The sequence below is a fragment of the Sphaeramia orbicularis genome, unplaced genomic scaffold (genome assembly GCF_902148855.1).
Source record: "Sphaeramia orbicularis unplaced genomic scaffold, fSphaOr1.1, whole genome shotgun sequence".
Classification (NCBI taxonomy): Eukaryota; Metazoa; Chordata; class Actinopteri; order Kurtiformes; family Apogonidae; genus Sphaeramia; species Sphaeramia orbicularis.
Genome location: NW_021941655.1, coordinates 964 through 25,754, shown reverse-complemented (window position 1 = coordinate 25,754; position 24,791 = coordinate 964). Strand labels below are relative to the sequence as shown.

The 24,791-nt window shown below is 42.0% G+C and overlaps 1 protein-coding gene across 1 annotated transcript; it reads right to left on the bottom strand.

Annotated features, from left to right (window-relative positions):
* Window positions 1–1,469: 1,469 nt before the first annotated feature.
* On the bottom strand, window positions 1,470–5,120 carry LOC115416722 (bryoporin-like). The gene is made up of 3 exons (XM_030130567.1): window positions 5,104–5,120; window positions 4,378–4,530; window positions 1,470–2,982 (listed from the first exon to the last, which is right to left on the bottom strand). The coding sequence occupies exons 2-3, from the start codon at window positions 4,521–4,523 to the stop codon at window positions 2,574–2,576; spliced, it is 555 nt and encodes a 184-aa protein (XP_029986427.1). The 5' UTR covers window positions 4,524–4,530; window positions 5,104–5,120; the 3' UTR covers window positions 1,470–2,573.
* Window positions 5,121–24,791: the final 19,671 nt, after the last annotated feature.

The following is a 24,791-nucleotide window of genomic DNA, read 5'->3' as shown; positions in this document are numbered from 1 at the left end:
TCTGGGTCCAGTCTGGGTCCAGTCTGGGTCCAGTCTGGTCCAGTCTGTTTCCTGCATTCTGGTGCATTTTGAGCTGAAATCTGTTCAATCTGGCTTCAGTTTCATACAAAAAAAATCATAAAAAATTAACTGAAGTCATTGAAGTAACTGAACATTTTCATCTAAACTATTTTTATTTCTAATTTAATGTAAAATAAAACAATAAATGATAGACTTATGAATAAGACACCAGACTTTATTGTCTAAAAATAGACATACAGCATCTTACCAACTTCTAATGAGTGCTAATTCTAGTAACTGTTTTATGTGATTTTCTAAATGATTATGATCCATATTGTTCTGTTAATTGTTGGATTCAGTAAAGAAAAAAAAAAAAAAATCTTTTTTTCTAAGCCAGAAAACCTATATATTTTGTCAAATTTCTCCAAAAAAATCATTTCTTTCATTATTAAAAGGTGCAGTGATGATGTGATGATCAGAACTGGGCTAGTGAAGGATCCGATCATAACATTCCAACAAACGAGGATCCAGATTAAAAAAAAATCACAGTGAAACCTCTGAGTATGATCCCATACATTAGGGATGCACCCATACCACTTTTTTCCAGACCAAGTACAAGTACTTACATTTGAGTACTTATCGATACTGAGTACTGATCCTAGTCCTTAATAATCCCATTCCAGTTCTTAGTTCCTTTTGTAAATGTGCTTTATTGTCGTTGTCATTAGTCTGACTGGAACAAAGTGCTGCTACTGACATTTAATGTGTTGGAATGAGCGTTTGTCAGTTAATCCACCAGGGGGCGCCGCTCTGAATTAACCATACTGGACAAATACCACGAAGAAGAGGAAAGTTTAATGAAGAAGAAGAAAGTCAGTAATACCAAACCTGTAGACGACAGAGGAACACTACTGTGATACTAATGTTAGTGTTTTCTCTGTAAGGTTTAAAAGTTTAGCTTCAGCAGGAAGAGAAAAGACAAATGAGTGACAGGTTTGGTTTTCACTTCCACTGGTGGTGGTCTGCACCGCTCCGTACCCCTCTGTGTTCAGTGGGAATTCATAAAAATGGTAAACGTTGGGGTGAGTTGGATCTCTGTCGGCAGCGCTCTTCAGTAGTGGAGACCACATTTGTGCTTTTCTTTGGTTATCGCTCGGACATTTTCGATCACAGATGGAAGTTGGTTGATTTTACTAAAAAATACCTTGGCCACTGTGGCTACACGGGTTGAAAACAACTTCACCAACCAGAAAAATGCATCGCCAATGGAGATGTGGAGAAAGGCTAGCACAAGCCTAGTAATGAACGAAATACAGCGACAAATGAACAATAAATGTAACAAAACGAACAAGCAGTTTTCAGCAGGGAGTAGAATTCAGCACAAGAGTCATCTGCACACTGACTACTGTAGCATTATTACAGCTGCTTTTGTCACAACAACAATCAATCAATCAATCAATCAGTTAATTAGTCAATCAAAGTTTATTTCTGTAGCACTTTATAACAACCCAAAGAACACCAAAGTGCTTTCCATCTAAAAACATGATGACATTCTCAGACAGAAGCAGTTGAATGAAGACACAACACAGACTGAAAACCACAGAGCGTCTCAGATCTAAAGGTTCAACCACACACTGAACACGTCTGTCTGGAAACTTTCAACAAAACCTGTTTTATTCTTCTGTTATCTGATCTGCTTTCCTGTGTCTTCTGTGGTTTAATCCATCATGTACAGTCTCTTCATGGAACCCTAACCTTAACTGAAAGTTCATGGACGTTTTGTTTAGGGTTCCAGGTACATTTGAGCCGTTCAGGTTGTGTTTTAGCCACGAGCCCAACCTTTTCAGGATATTCAACACTTTCCAATGTGTATGACAGAAATCCAACTGTGGGTCAAACGTCCTGCCCATCAGTGAAAGGGTTCAGGTTCAAGTAGAGTTACAGGAATAATCCAATGGAAAGGATGATGCTGATATGTTAACCTCCTCAGACCCAGCTATGGGTTTTCTGTTCACATTTGTGGACGAGAGTTTCACAACTTTATAAAAAAAAAAAGAAAACTGTCCACCACAAAAGACATTCCATATGGGCACTTATTTAATTTAAAAAAAAAAAAAAAAAGACGGTACTTTTGCTGACATTTCCTGGGTCTGAGGAGGTTAAACATGGTCTCCACTGAATTGTTCAAACTTTATCTCTATCATAATATAATGCACTACTGTGTTATAAGATGACCTATCTGATTATCTACACAAAAAGTGCAGAGTCGTTTTGATTGGATATTTTTGTGTGTATTTCTTTGCTTTTACAGTTTGCCAGAATATTCCAGACTCTCCCTCCCGTTGGCACTCACTCAAAGTGGACTCAGTCGAATATTTACAACTTAGGAACAAGCGTGTACTCATCGGACATGGTCGCTATCATCGTTACACCTAAACCACCTAAAAATCACACACAAAGTAACAAAAAACCCCACCTAAAAATCACCCAAAAACCACCTAAAAATCACCAAAAACCACCTAAAAATCACCCAAAAACCACCTAAAAATCACCCAAAAATGACCAAACTGGACTCAGTCGAATATCTGCAGCTTGATAGTAGGCGTGTACTCATTGGACATGGTGGCTTTCAGAGTTATACCATCGCTTTTGTAAGTGATTTCCCCATCGCTGGCTTTGCCTCGGGTAAATGGGCCAGAATCGTAATACATCTTGTTAAACAGCTGTTGATTACACGGTGTGAATCGGTCAAAGATTCCCACTGCGAACCAGTTGGAAGAGGTAACGTAGCTGTAAGGCACAGAGTACATGATGGCGAGCCTCTTGGTTTCCCCTGAACCCTCCTTCTTAATGTCGTACGTGATGACGCCCACAGACCCAGATGTGGCCCAGCTGTTCTTGACGAACACGCCGCCGCCGGTGTCAGAAGGGACGATCACAGGCGTCAGAGGCTCGCTACAATGTCCACAGTCTTCATAGTTTCTAGAATAGACAAGAGTAAAATAATGTGATTCTCCTCAGATCAGAATGAATGAACTCAGACACAAACGGACTAAAGTCTGTGGACCCGTTGAATCCAGGTGTTTGTGTTCGGACGGGGCTCTGGGATCCAAGACTATAAGGACTAATGTCAGAATACACTTGGATATTATGGGATAGATATGCTATTGATTCTTAATCTTGCTGTCTGTGTGTGTGATCATCCTGAACAGGACATGTGACAGCTGCAGACATGATGAGTCCACAGGTTTATGGCTATAGAGTTTAGATCAACCTCAGTATTTGACTGGAGTTGAATGGTAGATGTTTGTTCCTCAGTCAGATAGGATGACAGGAGATGGTTCCAACAAAATCAGTAAAATGAACAGAATAAGCAAAAAAAAAAGAATAAAAATGAACAAAACAGGCATCAAAGAGAAGAAAAAACATACAAATGAACAAAATAAGGATCAAAATGAACTAAAATCAGCAACACAAGCAAAAAAAGAACAAAATGAAGAAAAGAGCATCATAATGAACAAAACACACCCACAAATGAACAATAAATGACACAAAATGAACAAAATACATGAAAAAAATAAACAATCATTAGCAAAAAAAAATCAGGAAAATGAACAAAATAAGCAAAAAAAAGGAAGAAAAAATTAAAAAGAGCATCATAATCAAAAAAATACACCCACAAATGAACAATAAATGACACAAAATGAACAAAATACATGGAAAAATATAAACAATCATTAGCAAAAAAAAAAAGAGAAAAAGTCAGGAAAATGAACAAAATAATCAAAAAAATGAACAAAAAATTAAGAAGAGCCTCATAATGAACAAAATACAGACAAAAAAGACAATAGATGGTTAAATGAGGAAGAACATTCTTATTTACAGTCAGAGCAGGACAAACATGACAGACATTTACAGTCAGAACAGACGAAAACAGAGAAAACAGAAAATAATTGTAGATCAAAATTCAGTCCAAACCATCTGAGTCATTTTACAAACAAACAGCAGAACTGAACCAAACCAACCAACGCACTCAGATCCATCCCATAATATCCAACTGTATTCTGACATTAGTCCTGATTGTTTGGTGTGAACTCAAAGCCCTGGACTCCACGGTCCACAGACTGGCCTTGGTATTCCTGCAGCTTCGTCCTTTATCCCACAGGTGCAGTTGTTTGTTTACCTGCTGGACCGGTTTCCTCAACAGCCAATCAGAAACCTCACATCAACATCATGTGGCGCTTCTGACCGAGCCTACAGGAAGTAAGTGAGACCGGTCCAGCAGGTCCACAAAGCACCACCAGCCCTGTCCAGGAAAGGAAGGAGCTCCAGTTTGGCTTTGTTTGGTTTTCTACAAATAATCCAATGATTCCATACCTGGGATTACTGAGGGTGCGGTCTTTGCACTGATTTTCAATCCAGATGACGCACTGGCGATACGTGGGAATGGCGTTAGCGATAGCTTGACCAGCAGTGATGGCCGTCGCCAGAACTGCAGCTGCTGCTCCGATTGCTGCTGCCATATTGGATCTGTTCAACAGGAGACAAGAGGACGGATAAGAGGACAGAAAAGAGGAGGGATAAGAGGGCTCTGTTCCTAACCCTAACCCTCCAGAGGTGGAACCACATGATCTACTATTATTATTATTATTATTATTTACACAGACGACGGAACAGAAGAAAGGAGGAACATTCCAGAACAGCGGTGGAACAGGGTCTAATGTGAACAACAGCATGTTTTCTGCAGACGACCTCCAGAGGAATCCCTCCAACCTGCCGTTCCCACCTGTTCTAGGATTCCCTCTCCAACACTGCCCCCCCCCCCCCCCCCATAACTCCACCAGTGTTATTCTAGTGAAGCTTCAATACCATCTGTATTCCACTCTTGTATTTTTGGATGTCCTACTTATTTGGCTCTTCACCTGCCTCAGAACAGTCTGAACACCATCTGTTCCTGTGCTCTTTCTGTCCTTGATCCCCAACAAGAGTTAATTAACAGTCATAAATATAATTAGTGCAGACCATCTAATTCATAACAGACCTGTTCCATGACGATGCTCACAGTTCAAATCTGTTCAGCTGATGTAGAAACATTCGTCTTACCTGCTTCGGACACCTGAGAGAGACGACCACAAACTGACAGACCAATGTTCACTATTTAAACTGTTGAGGAGGGGCGGGGAAAGGGGCGGGGAAAGGGGCGGGGAAGATAGTTTCTTCAGTCAGATGATGAAGTGATGACGCTAAAGTATGACTGTTTCAGATATTACGAAATTTCCTGATGAGCAAGTTCATACAGAAAATGTAGATTTCACAACAACAGACAGAAACCTTCAACTCTTCCAAACATGTCCCTGCTCTCCTTAACAGCTGTCAACTAGACTTTGACACCAGGGTTGGTCTCCCACTGTCTCCAGTGGGTCGTGTTAGTTTAGTTCAAATGGTTGTTTTACTCAAGTTTCTATGGGTTTTTTTTTTTACATATTCCCATCTTAATTAAAGTCTTTTTTTTAGATCACTCGACCACTTCATAAGTTCCTTCCTCTGGGGCAGTAAACACCCACACATCAGAAAATCTGTGCTACAGCTTCCAAAAACTGCTGGTGGTATTTCCTACTGTCTTCCATGATTATTGGTCCTGTAATAGTCCTAAACTTTGGTACTGGGTTAATAACACAGCAGAAGGAGAGCGCCCCACATGGGTGGACATGGAACTGGGATCCTCTGAACTGTCTGGTCTGCTTCCATCTCCTGTTGACGTCCTCTAACTTTAGTTCAAACTCAGAGGTCACTAACTCCGTCCAAATCTGGATCCAAATGAGGAAAAGCCACAGCCTTCAAAGGGCCTCCGAACTTTCCCCCATTGGCTCAGGGTTACTTCTACCTTAGACCTGAGACCAGTGGTTCTTAACCTTGTTGGAGGTACTGAACCCTACCAGTTTCATATGAGCATTCACCGAACCCTTCTTTATTAAAAAATAAAATATGATTTTTTTCAAATTCAAGACACAGGTATATGTTTTACTGGTGCACAAAATGAACTGTGCATTAACATCACTGTGTTCAAAGAACAAAACCAATACAGTGCATGAACTCACAACAAATTCTATACCTTTTCACAAAGACATGACCTGTTTTAATACTACCACACTGAAATGGTTTTAATTTTTGTATTCCAATAATGAACTTATTGTATTTATGCTATTTATGATTTTTAACATTTTAACACACACCCATCACCTAATTTCCATCAGGCTACAATAATAATGAATATTTACTGCAGATCAGTGCGACTTCTGCTGTTGCCTTTGACAGACCAGTTCAGAAATGCATGGCTTCACCTTGGTAAGTGCCACTCTCATGTCATTTTCACAGCAAAGTCTGTTCCTTTTCTTCGTTTTTATGTCCAGCATCCTTATTACAGCACTAGCTCGGCTTTAGCGTAATACGATTTCTCCATCCGCGACAGTACGTCGGTCGTCACATGATTGTAACTGACCAGTGCGGTGACCGAAAATGTAAACTAGAAGCACTCGGAGAGCGCAGACCTCCGCCATGGCTGATCAGTGGCCCCCCCGTGGGCCCCCCCACCCCCGATCACCACCAAAATTTAATCATTTCTTCCTTATCCCATTTCCAACAAACCCTGAAAATTTCATCCAAATCTGTCCATAACTTTTTGAGTTATGTTGCACACTAACGGACAGACAAACAAACAAACAAACAAACAGACAGACAAACCCTGGCAAAAACATAACCTCCTTGGCGGAGGTAACAAACGCTACACATGGCTGCCTATGTGGTTAACAGGAAGTAGCAAAAGTCATAACAACGATGTGGAAAATACTCAAATAATTCATCATCAGACGAGTGGAAGACATTCTAAACACTTCTGGATGTGTTGTAGTGCTATAAGCAACAACAATACACCGCGTATATTGGATGTCAATCAGAGAAAGAGTCTCTGAAGCCGCTTGTTTACATACACGGACCTAGCCTGACACACACACCCGACTAATGAGTCGAGTGTGTGTGTTGACCTCTGCCGAACCCCTGAGACTGACTCACCGAACCCCTAGGGTTCGATCGAACCCAGGTTAAGAACCACTGCCTTAGACTTATACCAGCTAGCACAAATTGGACTTTTGGGACTTGGTCTGACAAAGGACAAACTAAAGTTAAAGACCTTTACAGCTCAGGGCTTTTATGTCCTTTTGTGAGCTCTAAAGGAAATTGGACTTACCTAAATCCCATCTATTTATTTATTTTTTTTCAGATAAGGCACTTTATTCAGAATCAGAACCCGAAATTCCACAGTCCACCCCAGAAACTCTGGTTGGTTCATTATTAGGCCCGAGCCGAGTAAAGCCGGCCCAGGGCCTACTGAGTCTGCAGTGGGCGCATGGGGACCAAATCGCCAGTGACGCTGTCGCCTTTCTGCACTGTCGCCACTCTCACACATTTTCACATTCACGACAGTCGGACCTTTAAGAACATGTCCATGACGTGTGCACAAACCACAGATTTACACCTGCTGGGAATGAATGGGAGTCAATGGGACACGCCCAGTCGGGGTCAGTCACGTGTGTGTAAGTGCACGACACGTGACCTCTGACCCCACAGACATGTGGGGGACCTCGAGAGCTTTCAAATAAGGACAAATATGTGGTTGCCATGGAAACGGCTATATTGTTTTTGCTCAGATTATTATTTTATTTATTTATTTTTCTTTCCCCCTGAACTTTTACAAAAACTCACCAAATTTTGCCCAACATTCAGAAATGTGCAAAATTGAATTTACATATAAGTTTCGCAGATGTCGGTAAAGAAATGTTGCGGCAGCGCCCCCTTGAAAAGTGGAAATACATTATGTCAACGGGACCACGTCCAACGTAAAGTTTGTCGTAGAGCCACGAAAATCGGTACACAGATTCATCATCAGGAGACAAACAAAAAATATTATTGTGGCCACGCCCCTAAACCAACCCTTAGTCGGCCATATTGAATTGACATTACCAAAATGCTGAGTCAGCGTTTTCGCTGATGTTGTATTTTAACTATTTCCTCCTTGGGCGTTGGGCCAAATGAGCTGAAACTCTGTGTACAGTATCTAGAGAAGTGGGGCATCAAAAGTTTGCCGAATTTTTGGGATCGGCCTCACCATTTTTTTGGTATGAGGTCACAAAGTTTTGTCGAAAATTTCCCATTACAAAAATTGCTTCAGCTGGGACATACGAACACCAATTTGGCTCAAATTTGACTCAGACATCTGTCTCCCAGGCCTACAGCCATTTATTAAAAGAAATAGAAATTTCGCACTATAGCGCCCCCTACAAATATATTTTTATGAAAATTGCTTCAGTTCCAACATACATTCACCGATTTAGCTCAAATTTGAATCAGTTGTCAATCTCCCAGGCCTACACCTGTTTATTGGAAGAAATTTAAATTTTGCACTATAGCGCCCCCTATAAAGTTACCTTTACAAATATTGCTTCAGCTCGGACATACGAACACCAATTTGGCTCAAATTTGAGTCAGTTGTCTATCTCCCAGGCCTACACCCATTCATCTGAAAAATTTTACAATTTGGTGCTAGAGCGCCACCTGCTGAACGATGGACATACTTTTACTGGACGTGCCCGTGGCGAGGACCTTTCAATGCCGCTTGCAGCTTTAATTTTATTTACATTATTTTATTTTCTGTCCAGAAAGCTGGCATACCCGGTTTCTTAGAATGCTTGGAACATACGAGCATGATATGGCACCAGCTCCAATCGGCCAAAAGGGAAGGAAGAGACCTGCATGTGCTATTCCTAGACCTGGCCAATGCTTTTGGATCGGTCCCTCATTCCCTCATCTGGACAGCCTTTAATTTTTTCCACATCCCAAATACCATCACATACCTGGTCAAAATCTACTTCAAAGACCTGCAGTTCTGTGTCAAAACAACAAAATATATAACATCATGGCAGTCACTAGAGGTAGGAATAATGGCAGGATGTACCATCTCCCCACTAGCCTTCACAGTGGCAATGGAGGTGATCATTCGAGCGTCCAAGTGGGTGGTTGGAGGAGAACGTCTGCAGTGTGGGCAGCGTCTACCTCCCATTTATGCCTACATGGATGACGTGATGACCGTAACATCTACCGTTGCATGTACAAAACGGCTGCTTGAGAAATTTCAGGACAACATCACATGGGCAAGGATGACGCTGAAACCTAGCAAATCCAGGAGCATATCCATCAGCAAAGGGAAACTTGTGGACCAGAGGTTCTATATCAAGGATACACCCATCCCTCTGGTGTCAGAGCTACCCATTAAGAGCTTAGGGCGCTGGTACAACGAGAGCCTCAAAGACTCAGACCAGATTGATCAGCTGAGGGCAGACACCATCAAAGGTCTTACCAGCATAGACAAGACCCCACTTCCTGGCAAGTTGAAACTGTGGTGCCTGCACTTTGGATTGCTACCCCGCCTGATGTGGCCTTTAACAATCTATGAGATCCCCATGACCCAAGTTGAGAAGCTGGAGAGAACAGTCAGCTCTTACATCAAGAAGTGGCTTGGTCTTCCCCGTTGCCTCAGCAATATCGGCTTGTATGGGCACGGGGCCCTGAAACTGCCTGTCTCTAGCCTCACAGAGGAATATAAATGTGCCAACGTGAGGTTGAACATGACCCTGAACGAGTCTCAGGATGACACAATCTGAGCAGCTGTCCCCATATTGGCAACTGGCAGGAAATGGATCCCATCAGAGGCCATACAGCAAGCAAAATCAGCGCTCAGACATGGAGACATTGTAGGGCAGGTGCAGCATGGAAGAAGTGGGTCTGGACTTGGAACAAGCTGACCCACATGGCACAAGGCCACAGCTACCCAGAGGAGAAAGCTGGTCGTGGCTGAGGTTCGACAGCAGGAAGAGGCGGTCTCACAGTCCAAACAGGGCCAGTGGACTAGCTGGGAAAACCTGGAGCATCGTAAGCTCATGTGGGAGATGGAAGGAAGCTGGATCAGCTTCATTATCAGAGCCACCTACGATCTGCTTCCGTCATCCAAGAACCTCCACCAGTGGACAGGAGAGGATACATCATGTGCTCTCTGTAAAACCCCTGCAACATTCAGGCACATTCTCACCGGATGCAAAACCAGTTTGTCCCAAGGCCGGTCCACCTGGAGACACAACCAGGTCCTACGACAACTGGCGATCATCCTGGAAGGAAGAAGAACAACTAACAACGCCCTTCCTCCTCCAGTGCCTGGACATCCGAACACCATCCTGTTCATAAGAGCAGGACAACTCTGAGCAACAACAGCTGCTGGAGTGGAAACAACCTTCCTGGCCAATGCCCGGGATTGGAAAATGCAGGTTGATCTAGACCAGAAGCTCGTCTTTCCACCTGAGATCATTACAACTAATCTCAGACCAGACCTGGTCTTATGGTCAACATCGCAGAGGTCACTGCTCATCGTAGAACTGACTGTACCATGGGAGGCTGCGGTCAGTGAAGCATACGAACACAAACGCCTGAAATACTCCGACATCACAGCAGAGGCAGAACAACGTGGCTGGCGTGCCCAGGTGCTTCCTGTGGAGGTCAGATGCAGAGGCTTTGTCGCTGGATCCACAACCAAGCTTCTGAAGGGGATGGGAGTGCGAGGACAAGCCCTTCAGCAAGCCATCAGATCACTGTCGGAAGCCGCCGAGCGCAGCAGCAGCTGGTTATGGATAAAGAGGAAGGACCCCAACTGGGCTGCAAAGTGACCACCGGGGGTAAAAGCCAAGGGGGGCGCACCAGGGACGCTTGGTGTCACCGTTGAGCCCTGTGGAGATGTAGTGGGCCCATCAACGAAACATCAGTGAAGCAGGGTGCCCACCTGAAGACCCCAGTGAAGCTTTTACCCCTACCCCACTCATCACCAAGTGCTGATCAATTAGGGATTGTAATACCAAGTCCTATGTGCTCAACACTACAGCTGTTTCTGATGAAGGTTGAGGTTTCAGTTCAGCGACGTCCTGTTCATTCATTTCTGGGGTCAAAGGTCACAGTGTCACCTTTTCAGATCAGGTCCAACATTTGGACTGAATCTACTGTTTTCTTCTGTTTTCTCCTCGTTTCAGCTGTTGTCCTGTAATATTGGTCACATGTTCTCAGTCTGGATATGAACTGCTCTGAAATAATCAAACATCAGTATTTTTTTCTGCTTTTTTTCATGAATCACTTAAACTTCAGTCCTGCTCAAATTGACCAAACATTCCATCAGTTTCAGGACTTTAACCCTTTAAAAGTCAGTTTATTGATCGGAAATATTACTGATTTATTCCAAAAAGCACTAAACATTCATTGGTTCTTTTAAATAAACAGTAGGGGGCGGGGCTTTAGTGGTTAAAGGTGAGTGGTACAGGTGTAGACATGACTATAGACGTGAGTTCAACTATAGAACCATTAATATTAGACTGTACATAAACTACTGCTGTGTCTTAGATTTAGACCTTAGACCAGGCATGTCCAAAGTCCGGCCCGGGGGCCAATCACGGCCCGCGGTCAGATTTTATACGGCCCACAGCTTCAGTTTTAGAATGTGTTATTTATGGCCCGCTGGACTGTTGAACCGAGTACATGAATCATAAAAGGTTCAAATGCAGTTTCTCCTTTCACCTCATGGTGGCAGCACCACTCTAACTCTATCTGGCTCTGTGACCTTACCGTGAACCCTTTTCGCTAATTTCTAACCACGGCGCCTGTAAATAAAAAAACGGAAGTTGACAGTGAGGGCCGCCGCTTCCAGGAGAGATGGGAAGTACAATTTTTTTCACTGAAAATCGAGGCAATTATGTTTGCCTAATTTGTCAACAGACTGTTGCCTTGTTTAAGGAATTCAATGTAAAGAGACAATAGCAGATAAAACATGCTAACGCATATGACAAGCTAGCAGGGAGTTTGCGCTCCGAAAAAGTGAAGCAAATTCCAGCTGCTTTAAACTCACAACAGTGACTCTTCATGTGAACCTGAGTTCAGTGAATTCACCACCAGGACAGGCTACCAAGTTGCCAGGTTAGTTGCCTATAACTGCTGGTGTTGTGTACTTGTAGATGTGACACAAATATTACTTTCTGAATAATTTTGTGAAAGACAAGAGTAAGAGTCATATGTTTTCATCTGAAATGTTAACAGACTTTGCATTACTGAGTAATATATGAGTAATGATTACTTATATAAGTCATGTTTAAAATGAATGTGGGGTTAAGATTTTTATCAACTTCTTGGATGTTTAAGATACTCCACACAGTTTGTTCTATGTTATCTGACTCCAGATGTGAAAGGAAGGCAGAATTGTTTTTTTTAAATTTGTTCACACCTGAGTGGTTCAGATTTGGTTACACTGCCATTTAAAAAAATGATATTGTGACAATGAAAATAAACTTGCTGTAGAACAGCGCGTTTATATGCAATTTTTACTGTTTAAAAAACGTCCGAAGGGACCACTGGCCCCTGGCAATCTCCACATTATCAGATCTGGCCCTCTTTAAAAAAAGTTTGGACACCCCTGCCTTAGACCTTCGACAAACACAGAAAGTCGGACCGTTAAAGGGAAAATATGACATCATTTATTCAGGACTTCATGAACTATGATGTAGATTTTATACTCATCTATTTTTATTATTCATTAATTAATGTTTGACTGTTTTCATTCTGTAATTCATGAGTATATATTTTCTACGTCTTTTAATTTTTGTCTGGTTCTGGTTCTGATGATGTAGGAGAAAATGTCCAAGTAAAGATCTGGTGGAAAAAAACAAATGACAAGGTGTGTTGGGTTTGACGCTCAGAGATGGATTCCACAGTACCCGTCTGCACATGTTGGTTCGAGATAACTGATGTTTAGAGCCGGCAGAACAACTTCTGTGGACCCAGAAGGCTTAATTTCCTGACGTCAATCCAAGAACATTTCCATGTGAGTGACAGTTCTCAAAAGCAGAAGCCCACACATGGGTTCCAGTGAAGGGTGAGATTTCTGTGAAGTTTCCACCTCATCCAGGCAGTGGGTGGAGAGCAGTGGAGACTCCGCCTCCAGAGACGACAGCGCCTGCTTCCAAACCATGTCATCATCAGGTCCAAGGTGAGTCCAGTCCACGGACACAACAGAGCCACATCCACTGCATGAAAATCCAGATTATCGACCCCGTAAACGCCCTCAAACTTCAAAGATTCCCAGCAATAATCATGAGTTTACAGAGAAGTTCAGCTGTGGCGGGAACTGACACAAACAGAGCCAACGGGGGGGGGGGGGGGGGGGGGGGTAATACCTCACAGAGGTGTGAATGACCTTAATGTACATTTGAATGTCACTGGTGTCTGCCATGTCTGACCTCAGAAACAGCCATTGGATGTTTTTTTTTTTTTTTTTTTTTTAGCAACCCATTGGATGTTACTGCAGACATTTCAGAAGGACAGCTCACATGTGATTGGTCACCTGTGCAGCATTATAATATGTCCCACCAATTAAAAATAGTATTATTATTATTATTATTATTATTATTATTATTATTATTATTATAATTAATAATAATAATAATAATAATAATAATAATAATAATGTTTTTATTACTCAGGTATTTATTTATTTATTTTTTATTTATTGTTGCAGCGTAATAATTCTCCTACTGAAAACATCACCAGCAGTATCAATTAAGAAAGAACACGACTGTCAAGATCATGTTAAAAAATAAAGACAAGCTTTAATCAAATGCAGAATGCAAAAAGCACACTGACATATTTAAGAAAACAGTGCCAACACTTTCAAATCAAAACAAACTTTTAGACTAAATCCAAATGAGCCCATTTTCCAGTCCAAACTAACAGAATGTCCACAGTCAGTTCAGTCACATGTGCTGTCCTCACAACATGTGAGTGTGCAGCTCCAGCCACAAACCAAACTAAAGCACAGTCCAAACAAGGCTTTCTGTTCTCAGCTGGAGCTTCTCCTGTACTGGACTTTTTCTGGAACGTTTTTGGAACTGCAACATATAAAATCCATCCAACTTCACTGACTCACAGACAGTTCTTATTAACTAGACTTCCATACATTTCCTGAAGGAAATGTAACCCATGTGCTTGCCTCTTGCTGGATCAGTGGACTTGTGCGACATTAAAGCAAGAAATATGTCCCATTCACTTCATCTGTGAATGTGTGTGTCAGTGTTTGTGGACTGACATCATCATAGACTTTCTTTAGACCTGTATTCAGATGAGAAGCCCCTCCCACAGTCTGTGTCAGTCCTGTTAAAGATGTGCTGTTACCATGACAACAAGTAGTGCACTGCACTGAGGACACAGACACATGCACACTCATCTATGACTGACACACTGAAACAGCTCTGGAAAAGCTGCTAATTATGGGAAAACTGTAAATGATAAGTGAAAACTAACATAATCATGAGCAGCAGACAGACCTGGGGAACACAAAGATGTGTTTTTTTTGTCCGTACTGTGAGAAATGACGGAGTTATGACAGTGCAAAAACAGTCATCTCACCAGGAGCACAGCGATCTGTTTAGCAGTAATTATTAGGCCCGAGCCGAGTAAAGCCGGCGCAGGGCCTATTGAGTCTGCAGTGGGCGCATGGGGACCAAATCGCCAGTGACACGGTCGCCTTTCGCCACTGTCGCCACTCTCACACATATTCACATTCACGGCACTGAGACCTTTCCGACGATGTACATGACATGTGCACAAGTCGCATATTTACACCTGCTCAGAATGAATGGGAGTCAATGGGACACACCCACTCGGGGTCAGTCATGTGGGTGTAAGTGCACGACATGTGACCTCTGACCCCACAGACATGTGGGGGACCTCGAGAGCTTTCAAATAAGGCCAAATATGTGGTTGCCATAGAAACGGCTATATTGTTCTTGCTCAGATTCTTATTATTAGGGACCGAGCCGAAAGGTAAGGCCCTCTCACGCAGTGAGAGGCCTTGCCTGCAAGCAAGGCCCTATTGTTTTTCGTTCGTTTTTATTAGGGGCTCGGGCATCGACACGAGCACCTCTCCCCCATTGCAAAGCAATGGGAGAGAGGTGCTCGTGGCGAAGCCACGAGCACCTATTGTTCTTCCGCTCGTTTATTAGGGGCTCGGGCATCGACACGAGCACCTCTCCCCCATTGCAAAGCAATGGGAGAGAGGTGCTCGTGGCGAAGCCACGAGCACCTATTGTTCTTCCGCTCGTTTATACTTATTTTTATTTTTCATCTTCCGCCACTTTTTTGTCCGTTAATGCGGCCCGAACCGCAGGAAAGACCCCTGCAAATTATACATTAAAACGTGCGGTTTCATCGTGACTCGTGTGCTATGTTATTTTCGTAGAGATTCGTCAATTTTTCGCAGAGTTATTCGCAAAAAACATGCGAAAAAAGTCCCATAGAAATGAATGGGGAGAGGAAAAAATCAGCCAGAAAAGTCCACTTTTTTCCAGACACTACTACTTCGCCATACTTTGACCTACAGACTTCATTTAAACTTTAAAACGCAGGCATTTTTGTCCTCTCCGCACGAATGTACTTTGTATGAAGATGGGGTTTACGGTTTTCAATAGGTGAGTCTTCAAAAACCCCTGGGTTGAGTGAAAATTCTCAAAATTTCCTGAGTTAGAGTGGGTGATGTCATCACACTAGAGTGTGAGAGCAGTGAAAATTCACCTGAAAATTCTCTGAATAAATCGCCCTCCCGGCCAAACGATACATCGCAGTTGAATGACATTTTCCAAAAATGTAGCCATGGTTCCTGGGCTTCATATGAACCCATGTTTGAAGACCTAGCTCTTTTTAAAGACAAATGACAGGCACTAGTTTGGAGGCTCATCCCTTCTTTCCTCCATTAACTCTCCATTGTAGCAGGTTCCTTCTTGTCTTGGTCAGTTGACTATTTTTAAACTGCTCTAACTCAGTCATTTCTCATAGTACATGAAAAAAACCTACATCTGTGTGTTCCCCAGGTCCTTCTGACGCTCACGGTCATTTCGGTTTTCACCTATCTTTTATGGTTTTCCCATAATTAGCAGTTTTGCGGGAGCTGTTTTTTTTCTTTTCAGAGCCTTAAATCTGCTCCATTTCTCTGTGTGTCTCTGACCTGCACTGAGCGTCTCCACGGCAACGGCGCCACTGCTCTGTGTGTGTCCCAGGTGTGTCCAATAAACTGAATCAGTCTGACATGTTTCTCCTCCCATAGCAACCCTGGAGAGTCCATAGCAACGCTGTGTGTCTGTTAAAGTACAGATACTACTACTAATACTACTACTGCTGTTAATACTATGATTACTACTACTATTAAAAATGCTACCACTGCTACTACTACTAAAAAATATTACTACTACTACTACAATTGCTACTACTACTACTACTACTACTACAACTAAAAATACTACTAATGTTACTACTACTACTACTAGAAATTCTACTACTACTACTACTGCTGCTACTACAACTACTACAAAAAATACTACTACTACTCCTACTAAAAAATACTATTACTACTATTACAGGTGCTACTACAAAAAATACTACTACTATTACTACTACTACTAAAAATACTACTACTACTACTACTGAAAATACTACTACTACTGCCACTACTGCTACCAAAAATACTACTATTACTGTTACTTGTACTCCTTCTCCTTCTCCTCCTATTACTGTTAAAACTGATTCAAACTGATTCTCTCTCATGCACAAACACACTCACACACTGACACACACACTGAAACACACACTCAAAAACTCACACACACACACACATACACACACACACACACACACACACACAGAGTATAGAACACAGACAGTTGAAGCTCAGGTGTCAGGTGATCAGCATCAGCCAATCAGGTCACACATGACTACAACTAATGGGGAGAGGAAAAAATCTGCCAGAAAAGTCCACTTTTTTCCAGACACTACTACTTCGCCTAACTTTGACCTAACGACTTCATTTAAACTTTAAAATGCAGGCATTTTTGTCCTCTCCGCAAGAATGTACTCTGCATTAGGATCGGGTTTACGGTTTTCAATAGGTGACTCTTCAAAAACCCCTGGGTTGAGTGAAAATTGTCCAAATTTCCTGAGTTAGAGTGTGTGATGTCATCACACTAGAGTGTGAGAGCAGTGAAAATTCACCTGAAAATTCTCTGAATAAATCGCCCTCCCAGCCAAACGATACATCGCAGTTGAATGACATTTTCCAAAAACGTAGCCATGGTTCCTGGGCTTCATATGAACCCATGTTTGAAGACCTAGCTCTTTTTAAAGTGAAATGACAGGCACAAGTTTGGAGGCTCATCCCTTCTTTCCCCCATTAACTCTCCATTCTAGCAGATTCCTTCTTGTCTTGGTCAGTTGACTGTTTTTAAACTGCTCTAACTCAGTCATTTCTCACAGTATGTGAAAAAAACCTACATCTGTGTGTTCCCCAGGTCCTTCTGACGCTCACGGTCATTTCGGTTTTCACCTATGTTTTACGGTTTTCCCATAATTAGCAGTTGATTGGAACCTGTTCTGCTCCAGTCTATGCCTATTCCTGCTGGTCTGTGTGTTAGTTTCATTCTCTGTGTGTGTCAGTGCAGCGCCGTTGCTGTGGCAACTCCAACTACTACTACTATTAAAAATACCACTATTACTACTACTACTACTAGTACTAAAAATACTACTAAAGATACTACCACTACAACTAAAATTACTACTACTACTAAAAATACTACTATTACTTCTATTACTACTACTAATGGTGACATCCGTCAGCCGCCAAACTTTGGCACTCAGCTTGTCCATATAAAGTGAATGGGGGTTCAGAACACAGAATTCCCCTCCGGCCATTAAGTCTTTGGCAACGTCGAACCGACATGCCCCCCCGACCCCCGAGCCCCTCTCACGATTTCCGCGTGTGGAAATTGTCTAGTTAATATTATTATTCATCTTCCGGACACATTTTTGTCCGTTAATGCGGCCCGAACCGCTGGAAAGACCCCTGCAAATTATACATTAAAACGTGCGGTTTCATCGGGAATAGCGGGCTATGTATTTTTCGTAGAGATTCGTGAATTTTTCGCAGACTTATTCGCAAAAAACATGCGAAAAAAGTCCCATAGAAATGAATGGGGAGAGGAAAAAATCAGCCAGAAAAGTCCACTTTTTTCCAGAAACTACTACTTCGCCATACTTTGACCTACAGACTTCATTTAAACTTTAAAACGCAGGCATTTTTGTCCTCTCCGCATGAATGTACTTTGTATGAGGATGGGGTTTACGGTTTTCAATAGGTGAGTCTTCAAAAACCCCTGGGTTGAGTGAAAATTCTCAAAATTTCCTGAGTTAGAGTGGGTGATGTCATCACACTAGAGTGTGAGAGCAGAGAAAATTCAACTGAAAATCCTCTGAATAAATCGCCCTCCCGGCCAAACGATACATCGCAGTTGAATGATATTTTCCAAAAACGTAGCCATGGTTCCTGTGCTTCATATGAACCCATGTTTGAAGACCTGGCTCTTTTTAAACAGAAATGACAGGCACTAGTTTGGAGGCTCATCCCTTCTTTCCTCCATTAACTCTCCATTGTAGTAGGTTCCTTCTTGTCTTGGTCAGTTGACTGTTTTTAAACTGCTCTAACTCAGTCATTTCTCACAGTATGTGAAAAAAACCTACATCTGTGTGTTCCCCAGGTCCTTCTGACGCTCACGGTCATTTCGGTTTTCACCTATCTTTTATGGTTTTCCCATAATTAGCAGTTTTCCGGGACCTGTTCTGAGTGCCTCACTCAGTCTATTCCTGCTGCTCTGTGTGTCTCTCTCTCTCTGTGTGTGTCAGTGCAGCGCCGTTGCTGCGGCAACAGCCCCTCTGCTCTGTGTCCCAGGTGTGTCCAATAAACTGAATCAGTCTGACATGTTTCTCCTCCCATAGCAACCCTGGAGAGTCCATAGCAACGCTGGGTGTGTGAGACAGTACTGATACCACTACTATTACTTTTACTACTATGATAACTACTACTACTACTAAAAATACAACCACTACTACTGAAAGTACTACTACTATTACTAAAAATATGACTACTATTACTACTACTACTCATAAAAATACTACTACTACTACTACAAATACTACTACTACTATGAAAACTACTTTCACTACTACTACTACTAAAAATACTACTACTAGTATTACTAAAAATACTACTACTACTACAACTACTACTACCACTACTACTGAAAATACTACTTCTATTACTACTTCTCCTTCTACTTCTCCTCCTTTTACTGATAGAATAAACTGATTCAAACTGATTCTTTCTCATACACACACACACACACACACACACACAGAGTATAGAACACAGACAGTTGAAGCTCAGGTGTCAGGTGATCAGCATCAGCCAATCAGATCACACATGACTACAACTAATGGGGAGAGGAAAAAATCAGCCAGAAAAGTCCACTTTTTTCCAGACGCTACTACTTCGCCATGCTTTGACCTACAGACTTCATTTAAACTTTAAAACGCAGGCATTTTTGTCCTCTCCACATGAATGTACTTGGTATGAGGATGGGATTTACGGTTTTCAATAGGTGAGTCTTCAAAAACCCCTGGGTTGAGTGAAAATTGTCCAAATTTCCTGAGTTAGAGTGTGTGATGTCATCACACTAGAGTGGAAGAGCAGTGAAAATTCTACTGAAAATTCTCTGAATAAATCGCCCTCCCGGCCAAACGATACATCGAAGGCGAATGATCTTTTCCATAAACGTAGCCATGGTTCCTGGGCTTCATATGAACCCATGTTTGAAGACCTAGCTTTTTTTAAAGTGAAATGACAGGCACTAGTTTGGAGGCTCATCCCTTCTTTCTCCCATTAACTCTCCATTGTAGCGGATTCCTTCTTGTCTTGGTCAGTTCACTGTTTTTAAACTGCCCTAACTCAGTCATTTCTCACAGTACGGGAAAAAAACCTACATCTTTATGTTCCCTTGGTCTCTCTGACGCTCATGGTCATTTCAGTTTTCACCTATCTTTTACGATTTTCCTGTAATTAGCAGTTTATAGGGACCTGTTCTGATCCAGTCTCAGCATATTCCTGCTACTCTGTGTGTCAGTTTCATTCTGTGTGTGTGTCAGTGCAGCGCCGTTACTGTGGCAACTACTACTACTACTAAAAATACTACTACTACTTCTATTACTACTACTAATTGTGACGTCTGTCAGCCGCCAGAATTTGACTCACAGATTGTCCATATAAAGTGAGTGGGAGTTCAGAACAAAGAAATCCCCTCCGACCATGAAGTCTTTGGTAACGTCGAACCCACATGCCCCCCCGACCCCCGAGCCCCTCTCACGATTTCCGCGTGTGGAAATTGTCTAGTTAGGGGCTCGGGCATCGACACGAGCACCTCTCCCCCATTGCAAAGCAATGGGAGAGAGGTGCTCGTGGCTTCGCCACGAGCACCTATTGTTCTTCCGCTCGTTTATTATTAATATTTTTCATCTTCCGGACACATTTTTGTCCGTTAATGCGGCCCGAACCGCTGGAAAGACCCCTGCAAATTATACATTAAAACGTGCGGTTTCATCGGGAATAGCGGGCTATGTATTTTTCGTAGAGATTCGTGAATTTTTCGCAGAGTTATTCGCAAAAAACATGCGAAAAAGGTCCCATAGAAATGAATGGGAAGAGGAAAAAATCTGCCAGAAAAGTCCACTTTTTTCCAGACACTACTACTTCGCCATACTTTTACCTACAGACTTCATTTAAACTTTAAAACGCAGGCATTTTTGTCCTCTCCGCACGAATGTACTTTGTATGAAGATGGGGTTTACGGTTTTCAATAGGTGAGTCTTCAAAAACCCCTGGGTTGAGTGAAAATTCTCAAAATTTCCTGAGTTAGAGTGGGTGATGTCATCACACTAGAGTGTGAGAGCAGAGAAAATTCAACTGAAAATTCTCTGAATAAATCGCCCTCCCGGCCAAACCATACATCGCAGGTGAATGATCTTTTCCAAAAACGTAGCCATGGTTCCTGGGCTTCATATGAATCCATGTTTGAAGACCTAGCTCTTTTTAAAGACAAATGACAGGCACTAGTTTGGAGGCTCATCCCTTCTTTCCTCCATTAACTCTCCATTGTAGCAGGTTCCTTCTTGTCTTGGTCAGTATACTGTTTTTACACTGCTCTAACTCAGTCATTTCTCATAGTACGTGAAAAAAACCTACATCTGTGTGTTCCCCAGGTCCTTCTGACGCTCACAGTCATTTCGGTTTTCACCTATCTTGTACGGTTTTCCCATAATTAGCAGTTTTCCGGGACCTGTTCTGAGTGCCTCACTCAGTCTATTCCTGCTGCTCTTTGTGTCTCTCTCACTCTGTGTGTGTCAGTGCAGCGCCGTTGCTGCGGCAACAGCCCCTCTGCTCTGTGTCCCAGGTGTGTCCAATAAACTGAATCAGTCTGACATGTTTCTCCTCCCATAGCAACCCTGGAGAGTCCATAGCAACGCTGGGTGTCTGTTAGAGTACTGAAAGTACTACTAATACTACTACTGCTGTTACTACTACTACTACTAAAAATACAACCACTACTACTGAAAGTACTACTACTATTACTAAAAATACGACTACTATTACTACTACTACTAATAAAAATACTACTACTACTACAAATACTACTACTACTATGAAAACTACTTCTACTACTACTACTACTAAAAATACTACTACTAGTATTACTAAAAATACTACTACTACTACTACTACAACTACTACTACCACTACTACTAAAAATACTACTTCTATTACTACTTCTCCTTCTACTTCTCCTCCTTTTACTGATAGAATAAACTGATTCAAACTGATTCTCTCTCATACACACACACACACACACACACACACACACACACAGAGTATAGAACACAGACAGTTGAAGCTCAGGTGTCAGGTGATCAGCATCAGCCAATCACATCACACATGACTACAACTAATGGGGAGAGGAAAAAATCTGCCAGAAAAGTCCACTTTTTTCTTACCGCTACTACTTCGCCATACTTTGATCTACAGACTTCATTGAAACTTTAAAACGCAGGCATTTTTGTCCTCTCCGCATGAATGTACTTGGTATGAGGATGGTGTTTACGGTTTTTAATAGGTGAGTCTTCAAAAACCCCTGGGTTGAGTGAAAATTGTCCACATTTCCTGAGTTAGAGTGTGTGATGTCATCACACTAGAGTGGAAGAGCAGTGAAAATTCAACTGAAAATTCTGTAAATAAATCGCCCTCCCGGCAAAACCATACATCGCAGGTGAATGATATTTTCCAAAAACGTAGCCATAGTTCCTGGGCTTCATATGAACCCATGTTTGAAGACCTAGCTCTTTTTAAAGAGAAATGACATGCACTAGTTTGGAGGCTCATCCCTTCTTTCTCCCATTGACTCTCCATTGTAGCGGATTCCTTCTTTTCTTGGTCAGTTGACTGTTTTTAAAATGCCCTAACTCAGTCATTTTTCACAGTACGGGAAAAAAACCTACATCTGTATGTTCCCCAGGTCCTTTTGACGCTCACGGTCATTTCAGTTTTCTCCTATCTTTTACAGTTTTCCTGTAATTAGCAGTTTCTCGGGACCTGTTCTGCTCCAGTCTCAGCCTATTCCTGCTGCTCTGTGTCAGTTTCATTCTGTGTGTGTGTCAGTGCAGCGCCGTCGCTGTGGCAACTACTACTGATACAACTACCAAAAATACTACTACTATTAAAAATACTACTACTACTTCAATTACTACTACTAATGGTGACATCTGTCAGCCGCCAGACTTTGACACACAGATTGTCCATATAAAGTGAATGGGAGTTCAGAACACAGAATTCCCCTCTGACCATGAAGTCTTTGGTAACTTCGAACCGACATGCCCCCCCGACCCCCGAGCCCCTCTCACGATTTCCGCGTGTGGAAATTGTCTAGTTATTATTATTTCATCTTCCGCCACTTTTCGCCGATTAATGCGGCCCGAACCGCTGGAAAAAGGCCAACACATGTTATTACAAAAATGTGCGTCCTGCTCGGGAATCGTGTGCTATGTTATTTGCGTGCCATTCCGATGCACGGATTTCGTTAAAATTGCGAAAAACCAGTCAAATTTCTCCATCCGAAATGAATGGGGCCATTTTCAAGTGGCTACCATTCCCAAACGATTTGTCCTAAAAATATTCTGTCAACGCAGAAATGTTCAGCTTGGCCCAAAGATTATCTGTGTCATCACGTGGTAACGATATCACTTACGGTTTTCGCACAAATATGCGAAGAAAAACCCCATTCATTTTCAATGGGAGTGACAAAAAACTTGCCTTTTTTCCAACCACTACTACTTCGCCATACTTTCACCTAGAGACTTCATTTAAACTTTAAAACGCAGGCATTTTTGTCCTCTCCGCACGAATGTACTTGCTATGAGCATGAGGTTTACGGTTTTCAATAGGTGAGTCTTCAAAAACCCCCAGGTTGACTCAAAATCCTCATTTCTAGAGTGTGTGGTCCCCATGGTAACGGCAGCTAGAGTGAGAAAGGAGTGAAAAATTCACCTGAAAATTCTCTGAATAAATCGCCCTCCCGGCCAAACGATACATCACAGGCAAATGATATTTTCCAAAAACGTAGCCATGGTTCCTGGGCTTCATATGAACCCATGTTTGAAGACCTAGCTCTTTTTAAAGTGAAATGACAGGCACTAGTTTGGAGGCAAGTCCCTTCTTTCCCCCATTAACTCTCCATTATAGCAGATTTCTTCTTGTCCTTCTCGGTTGACTGTTTTTAAACTGCCTTAACTCAGTCATTTCTCACAGTACGTGAAAAAAAACTACATCTGTGTGTTCCCCAGGTCCTTCTGACGCTCACGGTCATTTCGGTTTTCACCTATGTTTTACGGTTTTCCCATAATTAGCAGTTTTCCGGGACCTGTTCTGAGTGCCTCACTCAGTCTATTCCTGCTGCTCTGTGTGTCTCTCTCTCTCTGTGTGTGTCAGTGCAGCGCCGTTGCTGCGGCAACAGCCCCTCTGCTCTGTGTCCCAGGTGTGTCCAATAAACTGAATCAGTCTGACATGTTTCTCCTCCCATAGCAACCCTGGAGAGTCCATAGCAACGCTGTGTGTCTGTTAAAGTACAGATACTACTACAAATACTACTACTGCTGTTAATACTATGATTACTACTACTATTAAAAATGCTACTACTGCTACTACTACTACTACTAAAAAATATTACTACTACTACTACAATTGCTACTACTACTAATACTACTACTACAACTAAAAATACTACTAATGTTACTACTACTACTACTACTAGAAATTCTACTACTACTACTACTGCTGCTACTACAACTACTACAAAAAATACTACTACTACTACTACTACTACTAAAAAATACTATTACTACTATCACAGGTGCTACTACTAAAAATACTACTACTACAAAAAATACTACTACTATTACTACTACAACTAAAAATACTACTACTACTACTACTGAAAATACTACTACTACTACCACTACTGCTACTAAAAATACTACTATTACTGTTACTTGTACTCCTTCTCCTCCTATTACTGTTAAACTGATTCAAACTGATTTTCTCTCATGCACAAACACACTCACACACTGACACACACACACACACAAACACACACTCAAAAACTAACACACACTCACACACACACACACACACACACACACACACACACACACACACACACACACACACACACACAGAGTAT